At 34.4% G+C, this 19,558-nt stretch overlaps 2 protein-coding genes across 2 annotated transcripts; both read right to left on the bottom strand.

The window, feature by feature from the left end:
* Nucleotides 1-1,365: 1,365 nt before the first annotated feature.
* On the bottom strand, nucleotides 1,366-2,947 carry LOC122315209 (putative UDP-rhamnose:rhamnosyltransferase 1). Its single transcript, XM_043131008.1, has one exon. It carries the CDS (start codon nucleotides 2,934-2,936, stop codon nucleotides 1,446-1,448), a length of 1,491 nt encoding a protein of 496 aa, XP_042986942.1. The 5' UTR covers nucleotides 2,937-2,947; the 3' UTR covers nucleotides 1,366-1,445.
* Nucleotides 2,948-11,437: 8,490 nt separating this feature from the next.
* On the bottom strand, nucleotides 11,438-15,601 carry LOC122316500. Its single transcript, XM_043133070.1, has 6 exons — nucleotides 15,250-15,601; nucleotides 15,062-15,168; nucleotides 13,296-14,116; nucleotides 12,703-12,835; nucleotides 11,863-12,203; nucleotides 11,438-11,757 (listed from the first exon to the last, which is right to left on the bottom strand). The coding sequence occupies exons 1-6, from the start codon at nucleotides 15,557-15,559 to the stop codon at nucleotides 11,634-11,636; spliced, it is 1,836 nt and encodes a 611-aa protein (XP_042989004.1). The 5' UTR covers nucleotides 15,560-15,601; the 3' UTR covers nucleotides 11,438-11,633.
* Nucleotides 15,602-19,558: the final 3,957 nt, after the last annotated feature.

Below are 19,558 nucleotides of genomic sequence, written 5' to 3' on the forward strand. Positions count from 1 at the left end.
GGTTGCTTTCCCCCACGGCTCATGAAGCATACCAGATATGTTTTGACGAGGTCCCGCCAAAAAGGAAGAGCTTCAGCTTTCTCCATTTCTGTGTATCTCACCACCGGCATCGACCTCGGATCTGGGTTTCGCAGTCACGTTCTCAATCGAAAAATCGTTGGTTTCCCCCGTTGTCACTCCTCGCCATCCATTGTCAGTTGAAAAATCATTAGCTTTTTCCTTTGCAAAATCTTGAAGGGTGAATCATTCGTGATACATGGCGCCCTTCGTTCATGCCAAAAATGAAAAACTTTTCAATTCCCAAAACATGTTCTCTCGTTCCTTTCAACTCTCTAGCCTTATAAATTAGCCGTGACTGATCCTTGTCCTTTCCACGGAGTACTTTGGATTTGGAACCCTTGCATCAAAATACCCTATCCAAAGTCTTTCCAGATCTAAATCAATAACTGAAAACGCAAAAATTAGGGAAGATGGTGGGTTTTATTTTGCAACCTATAATAGACTTGTTGGTTGCTGGGATTTCTTTGGTCACCGGGATGGGGATTTTCGCCTGCATTGCTTCCATTCCTTGGTCTGCTGCTTTCTTGCACAATGCTAGGCTCGCCCATTAATCCCACGCACTGTCGAACTCAAGATACATATCCTCCTTCGATTACCCAAATTCGACTTCATCTCCACAAAATTGTCTTCAGTTATTATTTTCATTGGTCATTATTATATGTGCCATTATTATCAGGAAGGGTTGGTTCAGGGAAAAAAAAGAAAAAAAGAAAAAAAAAAGTTATATCTTGGTGGTAAGGATCTTCTCCGGCTGGGGTCCATGTAGATTGAAATTTACTAAGTGGAATCGTGTGTTGTTAGCTAGAGGATCATTGAGGAGTAAAAAGAGGGACCCGTTTGGAGAATTATGAGCACAATAGGAATGTTATTAGTTCTTGTTGACTGCTATACAAAAGAGAAGAGGAGCTGCGAAGAAGAAGGGCTTCAAATCGATTTTGCACAGCGTGGAGAAGATGAGATCATTTCGGTACGCACCGTTTCCAACGTTTGGGAGGAATGGATTTTTAATTTTTTATCTTCGTTTAGTTCATTCCGTGCGCACCGTTTCATTAAACCCGGCAGCCATATAGAGGGGTGCACGAAATGGACTACGTTTAGCTTTTTCCAATAAGGGAAAAAGTTCATGCAAACTTAAATGGAAAAATATAATTGGAAGTATAATTATGTATTAATTTGTATATCAATATAATGTGATTAGTTAAAAAGTAGATTTTATTGAAAAAAATGTTAATTTAAATTTTAAGTATGAATAAATCAGTATTAATATATAGATTAGTGCACAACTATATTTATATGTAGCAAATCTCAACTTAAATTACTCCTCAATTAAGTAACTTTGAGGCAAATTTTACTGTACTTTACTCGCTTTCTAACCACCCTTGGTATTAGCGATCACCACAAGCCTGTCCATGTTTCTCAAGAAACTCAACGAATTTGTCTACATATCGGTACTGGAGTTGCTTGTCTCCAAAACTTGTCATCATCTCCTTAGCTTTATCCCTGTAAATCTGTCCCTGTGCATCCTTCATCACCAACCTTAGCGTTTTGGCCACAGACTCCCTGCTAAACGACCCGTCTTGCTCATTTCTGGGTACCTCTGCTCCTGTCTGCATCTCCTCTAAAAGCTTAGCATTCAGTACTTGGTCCCCAAAAATGGGCAACATAATAAGTGGACGTCCAAACTGGAATGCCTCTGTGACTGAACTCCAACCACAGTGTGTAAAGTAACCCCCAACTGACTCGTGACCTAATATCTTGACTTGAGGGGCCCAACCCTTCCAAAGAACCCCACGATCTCTGGTTCGTTCCTCAAATCCTTCAGGAATATTCTGATCATCCAAGTCTTCTCCATTTTCTTGGCTATTGTGCTTTCTTAGAACAAGAAAGAAAGGCAAACCCGATTGATCTAGCCCAAGAGCCAACTCCTTGAAGTCTTCTTGACTTGGTTTGGTCTCACTTCCAAATGCAACGTAAACCACTGACCCTTTCTCTTGCTTGTCTAACCACTCAACAATGCTTCCCCAAGTGCTATCCTTGTGTTCGTCATGTCCGCCTTGATCTTCCGCCGACGGTGGCAATAAGCCCACTGGAATTATAGGTAAATTATAAAGTTTTCCGATAAGTTTCAACCACTCACCTTCGACCTCCATGCAAGATTTAACAGCCATGACTTCGGTGCCTAACACCACTTTACTCTGACGAAACCAATCGGAAATACCAGAAGCATTTGCTTCATATAAGCCAAGCGCCATTTTCTTTGCCATAAAGAGCGGAAACGCAACTTTTGTTGGAAAGGGAACCCATTTGGGAGTTACAGTTAAACGCTCTGGCTCCATCCTCGTCCCCTTTGGATATATAGCATCTTCCATCACACTCGACTCTGCTGGTGGTCCAAGGAAACCTATACATGATGCACTGAAAACACTGAAGAACGCCCGTGAGATGCATAGCTTAAGAGCAATTGGTGGTAACCAATGGGGGGCAAAGTCACATACAATCCAATCGGGAGTGGAGGCTTCTAAGAAACGAGATAAAGGTTCCTGGAGATTATCGTAAGCTATTTTAAGATATGGAATTATGTGATGTGGTACGTCCATGGTGGCCTCTGCGTTTTCTGGGAGGTTCTGTACATGGGGCAAGGGCAACTTCACAAAAGTTATGAAAGATACTAGATCTAGAGGGATCTTTGGGAGGCGTTCAATGTTTCTAGGAGTAGAAATGAATGAAATATGATGACCCTTTCGAGCTATGTGCTTGCTGAGCTCTAAGAACGGGATTATGTGACCGAAGGCAAGCCATGGGAACATGGCTATGTGAAGCTTCTTAGGCAGATTATCAGCCATGGCGTCCATTTTTGTGGTATTCTCTGAGTCCATTATCTTATCAATCTCCCTTTAAATACAGTCCAAAATGATTTGACGGTGGTGAATATATCTTAATTGTTTATGTAATCGTCATCACATTTTTTGGAAACCACGGGAATAATCCGCCACCAGAAAATCTTATACCGCATAGTCGTCAATATTTTTTATCAGTATTAGAGTAATAAGTTTTGTGTATTTATATTGAAAAAATAGGAAAGAGTATTAAAGATTAAGTCTAAGGAAAATGATATTTGATTTCATGATCAGTTTGTTCCATTAAAGTTACAGTTCGGGTATTGTATTTTATTTTTTATTTTTTTAATTAATTAAAAGAAGTCATAATTACTGAAGTTGTCTTTTTTATTTTTAATAAATATTTAAAGATATTTAAAAATATTTTTATTTGTATCCGCGGTAAATTTGAAGAGCAAACTCATGGAACTGCACCCCTAATTTACTCCTAATAATTCATTGGTAAAATTCAAGTGACAGGATCACTTACCTTGGAACCACTCAAAAACAGTGCTGTCGTTAGAATAACATTTAAAACAAGGGTGGGGCTACTCTGCCACCCCACCTTGACCGCTGGGCTTACCGTCCAGTGTAAAAGTTTTTTTTTTTTAACTTTTTTTCATAATTTTTTAATTATTTTTTTAATTATTAAATAAAAAAAATACATCAATACACTTAAAATCTCTTTCTTAATCACTAAGTAAAAAAAAAATTATTTTTTTCCGAACGGTAGACTTGAGCGGTACCGTCCGGACGGCAAAGTAGATTTTTCCTTAAAACAAAGTCTACTTTTTGTTGGGGGCAGTTCGAATATTTAGAATATTTTAATAGATATATTAATAGTATTGAAATAATTTGTATTAAAATATTTTATTAAATTTAAAAATTTTAAAAAGAAATAGTTGAAAAAAATTGTTTGAATATAATTTTTTTAATATAATTTTTTGTTTTGAAATTTAAAAAATTAGTTTTTTTTTTTTAGAGTCTCGAAAAGTTGTATTGATTAAATAAAAATTTAAAATTGAAAAGTATTTTATTTTTAAATAAATGTTTGAAAATAAAATATTTGAGAATGAAAAATTCTTCTCATAATTCTCACACAATATACTATTCATGATTTTTTATTTTCTTAATCTAATTAAATGTGTAATATATACAAGAATGATGAATATAAGAGCTCAATTAATTTACGAAGATTAAAAAAAAGAAAAATTACAAAAATAAAAATAAATGCTGTAGAGATTATAAATAGTAAAGCTCATAAATGAATATTTTATTCAAATATTGGTGATTATGAATTTAATTTACAGTCAATGTTTTTCAAATTTGACACTTCCTCATATGATGAAAACATGAATGCATGTCCGACCGGTGTTTTCGGAATACCTGCAATTAGTTCATATATTTTATTCGAATATTGAGATTGTGGGTGCAGCTCGGATTAGGACGTTGGCGCGCATACGCTAATAAGTCGAAAAGAAAAAGAGATGGCAGATGGGACACGTGACGTAATATTACATATAATTATTAGCGACAAAAAATGGTGGGTTAGGTTCCATCAGATTTGGATTTATTGAAAAAATCTTCACTTTAGCCATTTTCTTGACTTACAATCAGATTTTCTATCAATTATTTTATAATTAATAGATATATAAACCTAATCCTATTATAAAATCATTGAGAACGAGAGAGAGGATTATAACATGTTATGAAATTTATGAATTCCTGCTATATATATAAGAGTACAAATGAGACTATACTTTTGACGATTAGTACTATGCATTTGACGATTAATACTATGCATTTGACAACTAACTAAATATGATCATACAATTCAAGATAGTTTATAACACTTCCCCTTTGGATGACCATATTTAAAGAATATGCTTCGTTAAAACCTTGTTAAGGAAAAACCCTGTAGGAAAAAATCAATGGCGAAGAAAAAAGAGTACAGTATTCATGTAAACCGCCAAGTGCTTTAGGATTACCTCATTAAAACCTTGCAAAGGGAAACCCAGTGGGATAAAACCTTAGCGAAGGAAAAAGAGTACAATCAGCACAAGTCTTCAAGACATTACTTTTCCTGAAAAGTGCATGATAACAGGTCTTCAAACCTCCGCATTCTAATGTTTTGCACAATTTTCTTAAATGTTGCAGTTGGTAATGCTTTTGTGAATAAATCTGTCAGATTATCACTTGATCGTATCTGCTTGACGTTAATTTCACCTTTCTCCTGAAGTTCATGAGTATAAAAGAATTTAGGTGAAATATGTTTGGTTCTATCACCTTTGATGTATCCTCCTCTAATTTGAGTAATAAAAGCAGCATTATCTTCGCATAAAGTTGTTGGACTATCACTAATCACTGGAAGACCACACTTTTCTTGAATATGTTGGATCATTGATCTTAGCCAAATGCATTCTCGACTTGTCTCATGAATTGCAATGATCTCTGAGTGATTTGAAGAGGTAGCAGATAGTGTTTGTTTGACAGATCTTCATGATATAGCAGAATTTTCATAAGTAAATACATATCCAGTTTGAGATCTACCTCTGTGTGGATCTGAAAGATAACATGCATCTGCATATCCAACCAATTGTGGACTTAACCATGTTGATAAAATAATCACAACTGGATCTTTCTGCTCATCACTACTCTTCTGGAGTTGTGCTCTTCTGGAGTTCTTGTAAATAACACAGTTAGTGGAGAATTAATCAACATTAAACCGCTAACCTCATTTTTCAATAAAAACGGTGGCCAGCCTTTCTAGATCAGACAAGCACCGCAGATTTTCAACTCTTCTGTAGGTGTCAGGCGTGCTGTCAGGCGCCGCAGAGCTATGAAGCTATATTTCATCTCTTTTCTCTTGCTTCAAGAGAGATGCTGTATCATAATTTTCTCTATATAAAAGAGATATTCAGCTCATCTTCATTCACATCTCATCTTCTTCACTTTTCTGTAATCATGCTGCATTTTTACTCTGCAATCTCTTTCTGCATTCTTATCCTACAATCTCTTTCTGCAATGGCTCAGCAATATTTTCAGGGTCAATATATGAGGTATTCTGCACCTCGTTCATCAGCTGTTCCTGCTTCTACCACAGGTGCTATCATGCAATATAATGATCTAACTCATAGGTCAGATAATGAAACTATCTATGAGTTTGTGAGTCTCGGTACCCGATACTCATCATCCATTGTCGCATTTTCTCAGCGACTGCAATCTAGAACTTGTGGAGTTGACAAACTCCACGAGAATATTGCTATCTTTCAGCGATTTCTTCTGGAGTCCAATATGAAAATAGGAGCAATAAAGCAAGAGAATAAGAATTTAAAATCTTTGCTTAAATCTTCTTTTCGATTGCCTACACATTTAGATAGGGATGCCATGCAGATTCTTGAAGAACAAGAGCGTTTGAAGAATGAAGCAAAGTGCCTCAAATTTCTGTAATTTTTGCTTCAAGATAATAAAATAATATTTCACAAATATTCATATTTGTGTTTCTATCTTCTCGTAAATGTTTTATGTGCTTCTTTTTATTTCTTCTTTAATAATACTTCATATCAAACCCATAATATGAATCTGAAATACTAATTGTATTAAAAGATGGTATTTCATGACTAATAACATCATCCATCTTCTCCTTGAAGCCGCAAGGGTTTCAGATCTATATTTCAAATATGTGTAGTTTTCATGAGCTCTTCTGGAGCCTCAATGACATTTAAATCATATATATAAACTGCAATAATAGCTTGTTTCCATTTGCGTTTGAATTGCTTTAAATCATATAAGAATCTTTGAAACTTGATAGAATACATATTTTTAGATATATTCATATTAGAAGTTTCAGACATTTTCTATCCTTCAGGGATTTTCATATATATATCATGATCCAATGATCCATATAAATATGCAGTTAATTATGCATATCCAAACTCTCGATAACTTTCAAGCTAATAAAAATCTCAATATGATTTCAACTACTTTAAAAGAATATCAATATTATTTCTTCAAAAAACTAACTTGTGATTTCTATATCACATTTTCATATTAAAAGTTTCAAGCTTTTTATATCATGTATATAAATATCTACTGATATTTAACAAAAATCACCTCTTTAGGTGTTTGGACTTCACGTCCATATTTATCACATTTTACTTAGTGATATCAATTCTGCAGGAATTGAGAAACTGACTCATGATTTATATATCACATTTTTATTTCCTTTCTATAAATACCCACTGACATTCAACAAGCATCACCTCTTTAGGTGTTTGGACTATAAGTCCCGATGCATCATATTTTACTAGTGAATCAATTCTGCATGAATTGTTTCTTTCAAATTTGGCCAATATTTTATGTCGTATTTTTCAATGGTTTTTTATTCACTTTCATCATTACTTTTGGTAATGTCAATTGCCATCTCATATGGAAATACGTTGTCGACAACGATTTTATTTCTATCCATAATTTCTCTAATATTCATGAAATGTATCGAAATCTCGTTATTTTCATATACATGTCCCTCTTTAAGGGAAGATATTTTCATGAAAAACCTCTTCAGGAGGCACTCTTAAGGAGATAGGAGAATTTTATACAGAAAATTTGGATGGACTTTATTGTTTATTCTGTAAGTATGGTCTCTTTAGAAGCACCAATTATTTGTGCATTTCTCTTTTGAGATGCAGTATCTTTTGTATCAATAGGTCTCACATGCTTTTAGACATGTCTTTAGACTGCTGAATTTCTTAATTGTCCTACAAGGACTTCAATCCTCGCTGGGATTTTAGCAGCTAGAATATGAGACATTTTTATCTTATTGCATCCAAAATTTAATTATCATCTGAACTTCTAGTTCACATATAATAATCAAGATAACGTCGAATTATTTCATCTTATTTGCTTCTAGAAAACCCATTCTTTCCACTTCTGGTGGTAAGACTTTATAGTAAAAGAATCTTCTAGTTCTTTTATGGACGTCCATATAAAAATCATTCGACTTATCGTAATTGATTTTGGATGATCAAGATAACCATGAAAAGATACAAATATTTTGAATCATATCACTTTTTGATGCATCATAATATTTGATTCAATAATTGTATAATATCATCTCAAAGAGAAAGTTTATAGCTTTTCCAATACGAGCTTCTGACCCGAAATCATATCACATCTAATCTCTTAGTTTTTTTGAATAAAACGCATCATTCTTTTCACTTCAGGGAATAGAATGATATAAATTTATTATCATTCACTTCAGGGAATGATGTATATTTAGTAAAACGTGACTAATGATTCTTATCAAAAGCTTATTATTTTGCTCAATCACTGAAAAACCAGATATAAATTTAGAATATATTGTGAACGTTTGCATTTCATATTGCTACTTCAGGAGCATACTCGATATTGCTACTTCAGGAGCACATTCGAGACGTTCATTCAAATATAAATTCTTTCCACAATTTCAATTATGCAACTTCAGGTGCATAAATTATAATGAACTTTTGGTACACGTATCACTCATTTAAACTATGAGATACTCAAAAGCTATTATTGATTTAGGGCGATCCTTCAGGGATGCTCCATTTCCATTCTCAGATAAATCATATCATCAATAATTTATAACAAGTATAAAAGAATAAATAAAACTTGTATCTTAGAGATTTCAAATAATATATTGAAAAACTTACTTGAAATAAGATACTACTATCTTCAGTGTCATTAGGACCTTCGTGTATTATGAAAATTAGTGTGATCGAAAAAAAAATCACGATATATAATTCCATGCTTGTGATCTCACTCGACACATACCTTAAGGGCCCCACTTGCAGCCCACCCACCTGTCTTTCACATCGTGCTGATAACGTGTTATGAAATCATTGAAAAGAGAGAGCCTTTAGACAGAGAGAACGAGAGAGAGGATTATAACGTGTTATGAAACTTATGAATTCCTTAAATGATACAGCGATATATATAGGAGTACAAATGAGACTATGCTTTTGACGACTAGCATTATGCATTTGACGTTTAGCACTATGCATTTGACGACGACTAGCACTATACTTTTAACGACTAGCTAAATGTGATCATACAATTCAAGATAGTTTATAATAAATCCATCAATTTCATTATATTTAAGATTAATATCCACATTTCTTATTTTGGGGGTTTTATGAGACCCCACTCTTTCTTTTTTCTTTTTTCTTTTTTCTTTTTAAAATAAAAATGAAATGAGCCGAAGTCAGATTTTTTTTTTTTTTTTTTTTTTAGCCAAAGTTGGAGTCAAAGGTGTTGCTAAACTGATTCTGATTTGATTCGACTCTGATTTTGCACTTTGAATCATACTCCGATATTGTGCATATGTTATAAAATATATATTTATTTACATATTTATCATATATTCTAGTATATTTATATAGTTAAATTCAATAGTATTAATATGAGCTAATTATTATAAAATAATATGCTTATACTATAATATAAATAAATTAATAATAGTTTAGTATATGTAAACATCATAGTATTGCAACCGTACATAATCAAGAATAGAAATAAGTTAGACACTAATATTGCTATAAGCCTAGTATAATAAGTTAACAACACAAAATACTAGTTTACTAAAATATAATAAAATGTAATTATATACTAGAAAGTTTAATATATGAATATGTTAAGACGTTAGTATAATAACATATAAATAGACAATATAGTGTAAGTCTTGTATAGAAATAAATTAGTCATTAATATAGAAATAACTAATAAGTCTAATATAATAAGTTAATAACACAAAAAAACCAATAAAAAAAGTTAATAACACAAAAATACTAATTTACTAAAGTATCATAATATGTAATTAGATACTAAAAATAAGTCATGTAGAAATAAATTATAAATAAGTTAAAACACTAGTATAATATATATATATATATATACATATATATATATATATATATATGTATATTGGAAGAAACACTAGTATAATATAATAACATGTAATTGGACACTAAAAATAATTATGTAATAGTATGAAAGATATAATTAAACTCTATAGTATAAGTCTAACATAAAAATAAGTTAGATAATTAGTATAGAAGTAAATTAGCAATTAATAATTTAGTTTTAGTTTTTAATTTTTAGAAAAACTAATATTTGAAGCCCACAATTTTTTAAAAAAGAAATAGGGTAAATATGAAACTTAAAAAAAAAAAAAAACCAAAGTATGACTTCTCTCCTACAAGTCCAAGTCAAAGTCGGATCAAAACCTATACAAGTCAAAATCAAAGTCAAAGTCGGAAGTCAGATTTGAACTCTGACAAAGGTGGAGTCAGAGTCGGATTTAGAAGAATCTAATTCAGACTTTGTCGGTGCTCACCCCTGATGTGAATAAAAACCGTAAATGTTCTTATTATTTATTATTTTATAATTACATTAAATCTTAGAATAAAGAGTCTCACAAATCTCTACAACGAAATAAACTTTTGCCAAGGAAAAATGGAAGAAAGTTGGCTCATAACTCGTGCAGTGAAGACTGGACGGATATTTCAGTGAGAACTACAATAGGCCCCTTCCTCAATCTTCGCCTTATCTTCGGCCGTACTACCCGGACCACGGAAACTCATATTCTTCTTATTAACTTACAGCCTTTCAAACTCATGTTTGGGCAAATAGGTAAAATAGGTAAAACAACGCCCGAAAACTCCATGTACAAGCTTCGAGACTTTGTGAATGGCAGGTGAAATCTCATTAATTACCCAATCTTGATGATCAAGATGTAACACCTCAATGAAAGGTCCAAATCACATGACTTACAATCCAAAATGACTAGTCAATGATACTATTGAAGCTCCATTAGAACCTTATAAAGAGCAAAAACTTCTTTCCAAATAATGTAAGATCCCATATACCACCTACCCTTATCCTTATTATATAGGGTATCACACAAGGGAGACAAATTGAATTAGTTGCGAGTGATAATTACAGCCTGTAAAGGGCGGACCCAAGACATAAGTTAGGTTGTTTTCGCGTGCAATCATGAAGCTTGAAGCTTAGCAACCATAAGTGGCCACCATTAAGGAGCAAAGTCTTACATAATTTCAGTACCGAGTGACTGTTTCAAGAAAACCAAAGCCAGGGCTTCATGTAATTCCATCATGAATCGTGGGGTTTCTTAGGGGTTGCTTAAGATCCGGGGTCTGGTTTGCAGTGAGGGAAGTCTATGGTGAACTCTGTCGAAAATTCTTTTGAAGGATTTGATTTTGGAGAAGTTTAGGAAGGTAAATTATGTTTAGATGCGTGGATATGAAAGGAGACTCGGTGACCCTATTTGGCAATGAGCTTGAACACCTAGAGCAATTGGGTCACGTGACCAAAGGCTAGTTGTTGTAGAATGGCTATCACTTAGGGTTGGTCACACAACCAAATTGAAGTGTTTTTCCGTCGGGGCATCAAAGCGTACCTCTACATGACTTGGGCCACTTGACATTGAAGGAACAGAGACAGGATAGCCACAGAAGACAAAATGTGTGGATTTAACACAACCACTGCTACAATATAACAAGATCCATTCATGTCATCAAAATTTACAGTAGAAACAAAAAAACATCTTCTAACAACATTGGAGAGCAAACTATTGGAGAAAAAGTAGAAAGTCAGAACAGCCCACCCGTGTGGATGGTAAATGACCAAATACCTGCCGAGCTATTTGCTCAAGGGGGACATCAGCCTATTTTCTTCTGTATCATGCTTTGATGTAGCATCCCCACCCATCAATTCCTGAAATCCCTCCACCTTCACTGGTGGGGTTCTAACAATGCCCATGTTCCTGCAAGCAAACAAGAAATTCACAGAAATTCACAGAAATTCAACCAAGAATCTCCTGTACTGAAGGCCATCAGTGGAAAACAGTCTCCTTTAGAGTTTTTCTTACTGAGTCTGGATTTGGGGCATTTGAAGGGAAGGGATCTGTCTAAGTTGACTGCCTGGTTGAGCATGGAGATTTGGCATTGCAGCAATTTGTTGTGGCCGGAACTGTATCTGGGCATGCCTGGCACTGATAGAGTTGAAGGTATTACCATCTAATGGTAATTCTGCTGGGTTTTCAATCTTAACTTGAACCATTGGTTTGTCTTTCTCCATATCCATAACAGGGCGAGGAGTGGATGGTTGGCGTCTTCGCAGTCTATCCAACTGCTGCTGCTGCTGTTGCTGAAAAGCCAGATTCTGGGGATGAACAATTTGCTGCATCTGCGGATGCATTTGTCTAGGCATCTATAGTTTCAACAGAATTTGAAATTAAATCAGCGTATTAATTATGTCCCACTGTTCTTAACAAAGTTCGAAGCTGAAAATCTACTAAGGCACTGAAACTCTAAACCCTGCAGGAGAGTTCGAAGCTGACTCTAAATCCAGCCTGCCAAACTTAGTTCACGCAGATGGCTTGTGTTAGAAAACATTGAAGGTAGCACAGGTGCAAAAATATTTAAAAGCACCATTTCTTTCCAGGATCCCTAGGATAAAGAAAAAAAGGGGCAGCAATCCGGTAAAGATCGTCAAGCACTCTTCCCTTTTTCCCAGTTAAGTGGATCTTTTTGTATTCTTCCTGTACTATGCAACACCCTTTTGGAGTATTAATAAAATCTTATCTTATCAAAAAAAAATTGAACCAACTAGCTGAATTTTGGAATCTCATAAATAACTCAAAAACTAAACAACGCACAGAAGTAGCATGCAACTAAAATTAAGAGTAATGGAATGTCAGTGTACAAACTTGCTGGGGAAGTAGAAGAGAACTATGGTACTGTGACTGCAATTGCGGCTGGATTCCCTGATGTTGTTGTGGAGGTTGTTGTACAAAATTCCTGGAGCCATCCTTTACTAGCTCTGCTAAAGACCCTACATTACTGGTGTGTGTGAGTGAGATAGAGATCATTAGTAAATTCATGTTGCCATTCATATTACAAATGTAAAAGACAAGGCCTGCATATTTGAAACAAATTACACTTTTTTTTCATAAGTAATAAGATATTTTATTGATATGAAGATAGGCATAGCTCAGGTACACTGGAAGTATACATGTGAATACACCTATTTAGGAAAATTACACTTAAACAAGGGAAAGATTAATATGGGTTTTTAGTGAATATTGATTTGAGCCAAGCTTATGGAAAGCTTTAGCTACATCTTGGCTTATACTCCAAAAGTATAAGACGAACATGTACACACACATTTGAATGGGCACACGCACAAGTTAATGAACAGCTTTAGTGTCTGTATTACCAACATTAAAATTCAGCAAAAATGAAAGGCAAAAATGAAAGAGAATGTTCTGATAGCAAAATTTGAAAGGAATTTCAACCTTACCTATATCCCAATGTTTTAAGGAACATCTTAAGTAGTTCAGAAGCTGAACACTGCTTTCTGTAACTATCAGCAAGGACCTTCAATATCCGGCCTAATTTACATATATGACAGCTCAGCAACTGAGAGAAGACTTCCATTGGAACTTCCGAGGAACCACCAAACCCCACAGTTGTCAACATGTTTGCTATAACCTTTCGAGACATTTGTGATGCTTGCTCTGGACCAAGACATTTCCTGTTCCCTTCCGACCCTAGTTTTCCACGATATAAGCTTCCTCCTTGTTCGATACTAAGGGACTCGGGCCTCATACCAAGCCTCTCGATCACCACAGGACTCCTGGTCATAACTTGAGGCAAGGTATCAAGAACTCCATAGAACTCCACTTTCCGGTTTTCATCCACTCTCTCTGCAGGGGGGAGTGCACTGTCAGGTACACAGTTCAATGTAAACATCACCTCTGGGAAAAAAGGTGTATCATCTTCAATTGAGTTACTTCCATTTAAGACAGAATTCGGAGGCATGTTTGATGCATTTTCCAACATGGAATTTCCATAGCCCATGGAGTGATCCTCCATAAATGCCAAACGCCTTTTCTTATGCTTCTCAAGAAGTCTCAAATAAGAAGACATCCCTTCGGGTGTACGTTTGTCAAATTCATGGTTTGCAGATGACAACCTATATGGTTTGCTACCTCTATACTTCTCAATGAACTGGTTATACCATGTTTCAGGCAGTTCTTCATTCCTAAATCTCTGTGATAGATTGTCAATCTCAGATTCACCATATCTTGATCCAATGCCGAAACCGACCCTTGATTGAATCTGCAAAATTAAGTGATATGTTCACCAACTATGGCAAATTTTTTTGACAAGAGAGGCTATATCGTCTATAAGTAAATCTTCTTCACAGAATAAGTACAGTATAATATGACTCATTACTAATTAATAATCAAAATATGACTCATTACTAATATTAAATATTACTATCTCTCACTCAAGTCAAGCCTAAAGCTTATCTTCAATTAAAAAACACTGCATCGACATGCAAGGAACGTGAGAAGGTACACCATTGTGAAATGATAATATGACTCATTACTAATTAACAATCAAAATATGACTCATTACTAATACTAAATATTACTATCTCTCACTCAAGTCAAGCCTAAAGCTTATCTTCAATTAAAAAACACTGCATCGACATGCAAGGAACGTGAGAAGGTATGCCATTGTGAAATGCAGCATAATTAATCCTCTTGGCGCACTCGGACTAGCAGAAGTTCAGAAGTGATGCAAACTGAGGCAGGACTGAAATTGGCGTTTTCCTATTGGAAAAATAAAGCTCTAGCCAAATTAGGATAGCGAACCAAATTTCCTGTAGCCACCCTAAATATCTGTTGTAGCTTGAAAAGTTCACCAAACGGAATGCGGAAAAAAGAGGAAGCATCTCTGGAGCACGCAAACTACACTTCGAAGGAATAGTTTCTAGTCCACTTATCAAGCATAACATGCAAAATACACGTAGCATCCTTCTGTGGAGCAAAGACTCGTATAACAAATACGAACCACAAGGTCACATCTACATTCCCCTAACATTATAGAACTCGCATTCCCAACCCATACTAGTTACTATAAATTTTTCAAATTCGTCAAATTTTCAAGTGCTATTTTTTTCTACGTTATTTTCATGTGGAATTCAATGCACCAAAAATTTGGGAAAAAAAAAGCAAACAAGTAAAGATAAAAGAGGATGAAATTGAGGTATCGAACCTTGGAAGACGCCGTATTGGACAAAACACCACCTTCCCGCTGTTGTACACCGTCTTGTGCTGAGTTCTCCAACGTGAAGTAAACGTCATCACCGCGCAATCTCAAATCTGCAACAACAGCTTCAATTACAAACCACAACTCGAATCCACAGCCAAAAAAACATGCTGAGAATCTAATTGGAGACTCACAACTCGGATTGAGCTTTGAAACTGCAATAGAAGAAGACGCTAGAGACGAAGAAGACGACGGATTGGAGCGGAGGAAGAGAGAGATGCTGGCCTTGTCGAAGAGGAGCGCTCGAACCCGGAGTTGGAGATGGATATGAGCCCTAGAATTGGACTCGTCGGTCCGCATGAAGGCTTTCCATGAGGAAGGCGAGTTGAGGAAATCGGAGAAACCGGCGTATTTGGAGTCGCCCAGCCACGAGCGCCACACCCCGCAGGCCTCGAGCTTTCTGGCCAGTTCGTAGCCCCGACCCTCCTCCCCCATTAGAGCCATTGTTCTGTATGCGGGAAAGAACGACGACGACGTACTTCCTGCTTGATGATGCTTCGCGTTTTGCCGTTTTCGATATTAAGGGGCAATTATTCTCTGCGGGAAGGAGCACAGTTTCATATTTCTTCCTCTACTCTATTTTCATATCACATGTTGTTCTAATTTTGAGACATTTTAAGGTTTTTTTTTTTTTTTTTTTTTTGAGGCGTTGTCTTGTATTTATTTTTACCTAGTAAATGTATATATTCATTTAAAGCGTGTTAAATTAATAATTATGATTGAAAATAATAAATCTATGATAATAATTATTATTATTATGAATTTTAAGAACCTTCATATTTCTTAAAAGATTTTAAGCTTTTTTATAGTCAAAAACTCTATATACAATCACTTTTACGTATTTATTACACACTCCATTAATGTGATTAGTTGTATTATTTTTTTTATAAAAAATAATTATTTTGATCTATCATATTAATAGAGTTTGTAAAAAATATATAAAAGTAACTGTACTTAAGAAAACTCTTTTATTGTGTCATTTTACGAGAATGATTCAATGGATTAAGAAATTATGGGACTAAATTTGTTGGCTCCACTTTAAATACTATTTTTATTTTTTGTTATGTCAAAATTGTCCTACAATGTTAAGACCTTCCTAGTTGACTCCCTCTTTTTATAAGTTATATTTAATAATATTTTTATCTTGTCTAAAAGAATTTCATATTGTATTTTTTAAATGAAAAGAAAATATTTAAATAAAAATATGCAAGGTTTTGGATAAACATTGAAAATAAATAAATAAATCCGATGAAGTTGAAAGAATAAAAAAACCTAAAAACACATACAAATGGAGTATCATCAACAATAAGCCAATGAAATTAACAATATTTACGAGTAATTATTTGGACAAGTTTTAAATATATAAATTTTAGATAGTTGTTTAGAAAAAATAAATAAATTATGTGAGAAAGTATAAATGATTATTTTTAATAAAGATAAATGATATTTACACTCTTAGAGATCAGGTTTGGCAACTCAAAATTCTTATCTCATCATTACATTTTTTCTAAATTTTCATACAAAATATAATAAACAATTCAATTTTTTCAAATCTCAATTTTACTTTTCAAATCTCAAAATAATAATAATATTAAAATATAATATTTTAAACTTTCATCCAAAATAAAAAAAAAAAAAAAATTCTTATCTCATTTCTCAAACATAACCTAAGTCTCGCACACTCACTTTGTAAATGATCCATGTTCTGTTAATGATTATAGGCATATTTCTATTTGTAATGTTTTGTATAAACTGATTGCTAAAGTACTTGTAAATAGGCTCAAATTTGATTTGCCTAAAATAATATCTAGCAATCAAAGTGATTTTGTACCAAGAAGGTCTATAAGTAATAATGTGATAGTGGCATATGAGATACTTCATTCCATGATAAGCAGAAAGAAAGTCAAAGTAGGCAATTTGGCTTTAAAAGCTTGACATGTCTAAGACATATAATAGGGTGCAATGGAAATTCCTTAAAACAATTATGCGAAAGTTGGGATTCAATGAGAGGTGGGTCAAATTAATTATGGATTGTGTCAGAACTGTTACGTACTCAATCTTGATTAATGGCCAAGCTGGGGAGTCATTTAAGCCAAGTAGGAGATTAAGGCAAAGAGACCCTCTGTCCCCTTATCTGTTCATTTTATGTGCTGAATGGTTAAGTATGCTCTTAAGCATAAATGAAAGTAAGGGAGGGATAAGAAGGGTAATAGCCTCAAGAGGGGCGGCACAGATCACTCATCTGCTATTTGCATATGACTATGTTATCTTTAGTCGAGCTACACAAGTTGATTGGCAAAGAATATTTAATGAGTATGAAGCTCCCTCAGGTCAAGTGTTGAACAAGCACAAGACGTCGATCCAATTCAGTACCAACACAAGAGAGCAAGTGCAGAGTCAGATTATCCAAGTTGTTGAGTCTATGGTGTGTGTAGATCATGGTAAGTATTTGGGTTTACCAATAATGGGAAGGCTAAATACAACACATTTAGGGGACGTAAAGAGAAAATGCGAAAAAAGATTTGTAGTTGGTAATCAAGCTTTATATCTATGCTAGCAAGGAAATATTAATCAAATATGTCATTCAATATATGCCCACGTATACTATGAATGTTTTTCTGTTACCAAAAACATTATGTAAGGAAATCAACACATTACTAGATAAATTTTGGCAGAAGAACCAGAAGGCAGAAAGGGGTTTACACTGGACTAATTGGTATAAACTAAGTGAAGCAAAAAACATAAGTAGCTTGGGCTTTAGAGATATTCAACAGTATAATAAGACTATGTCTGCCAAGCGAGGATGGAAGCTAGCACAAGAACCAGATTCCCTTGTGAGCAAGGTATATAAGGAAAAGTTTCTTAAGAATTACACGTATTTTGAAGCTACATTGGGTCATTTTCTATCAGATAGATGGAGAAGTGTATTGTCTGTTAACGAATGTATTAAAAGCAGGAGCTATGTTGAGGGTTGGAAATGGTAGAAGCATATCCATCTGGGGTAAAAAAAAATGGGTTTCATAGGCTCATTCATTCAAAGTTCATTCTCCTATCAGAATTTTGAATGAGAATTCAAAAGTTAGTGAACTTATAATGGAAGAGTTGCATTGGTGGAATCACAAATTGATCTATGACATATTTGAGAGGGATGGAGCTATCAAAATATGTAGTATTCCTCTAAGCAATAAAATGATTGAGGATAGAGCAATTTGGGGGTACACAAGAGATGGAAAATTTTCTAGTAGAAGTGCTTATCATCTGGGTGTAAGCATGGCAAAAGAAGGGCAAGGTGAATCCTCATCCTCTCGTGAAAAGAAAGCTATGTGGGAGAATCTATGGAAGCTTAATATGACATGCTCAACCAAACAGTTTCTATGGATGGCACTGAAATACATCCTTCCTACAAAGCAGAGTTTGTTCAAGAAAGTTTTGGTGAAATATGAAATATGTCCAATATGCAGCAAGGAAATATAAACCATCCAACATGTACAATGGACATGCCCTACCGCTAATGATGTTTGGGCGAACAAGAAAAGTTTACTACAGAAGTGGAATTGTGACATATGGTTTCCCTATCTATGGGAGAAATTGCAAAAGCGTTTCTAGAGGGAGCAAATAGAGGAGCTGGTAGTTATATTTAGAGGCCTGTGGATTTGAAAGAACAGATTTATTTCTTAAAGTAATTTTGAAGATCTTGCTACTCTAATTCAAAGGGCTTTGGTGAATTTAACAGACTTTTGGGAGGCACAAAAGATGGATAAAGGGGTGTGGAAGCAAAGGAACTGCAGAATAGAATAACTACTAAATGGAATTCACCACTTGAAGGCATTACAAAAGTCAACTTTGATACTACAATAAATAATGATAATAAGAAGATGGGAATTGGTCTAATAACAAGGAATAACAAAGGTGAAATTATGTTCTCATCATGTACAAACATACCTATTATTGGTCCTTTCAATAATGCTGAATGTTTTGCACTGCGGAGGGAAATGGAATTATGTCTTGATATCGATATCAAAGAGGTGATTTATGAAGGAGATGCAAGGAGTGTCACTCCAGCTATTAATGGCAAGGAAGATTGGACATGTTTTGGGCTACTGGTAGAAGACATCAAGAATATCCTATCCATGAGAAAAGGCTGGAAAGTTCAATTTATTTACAGGGAGGATAATGGTAAAGCTCACATATTAGTCAAAAAACCAATGCATTTGGAGGACGATAGAATATGAATAGAGGAAGGACACATTGAGGCTGTAAGGAAAGAATTGTCACGTATGAATTAATTTTAAATTATTAATAAAAGGAAGGTAATCATTAAAAATAAAATAAAAAATTATTATTTTTTTTATAATAAATCTTCCCTTTTTTGTTTCTAGGGAGAATTGATGACTGTTATTGACGATGTATATAGGTATTATTGTTGCTCTTAAGAACATGGTT

This window comes from Carya illinoinensis, chromosome 7 (assembly GCF_018687715.1).
Source record: "Carya illinoinensis cultivar Pawnee chromosome 7, C.illinoinensisPawnee_v1, whole genome shotgun sequence".
Lineage (NCBI taxonomy): Eukaryota > Viridiplantae > Streptophyta > Magnoliopsida > Fagales > Juglandaceae > Carya > Carya illinoinensis.

Bases quoted from the DNA above. Each gene is read 5' to 3' on its own strand.
- LOC122315209 (XM_043131008.1), bottom strand. From the start codon at position 2,936: ATGGACTCAGAGAATACCACAAAAATGGACGCCATGGCTGATAATCTG.
- LOC122316500 (XM_043133070.1), bottom strand. From the start codon at position 15,559: ATGGCTCTAATGGGGGAGGAGGGTCGGGGCTACGAACTGGCCAGAAAG. The intron at 15,169-15,249 runs GTGAGTCTCCAA...CTGTTGTTGCAG, and splicing joins TTCAAAGCTCAATCCGAGTT to ATTTGAGATTGCGCGGTGAT. The intron at 12,204-12,702 runs GTTTGTACACTG...TTGAAACTATAG, and splicing joins CTCTTCTACTTCCCCAGCAA to ATGCCTAGACAAATGCATCC.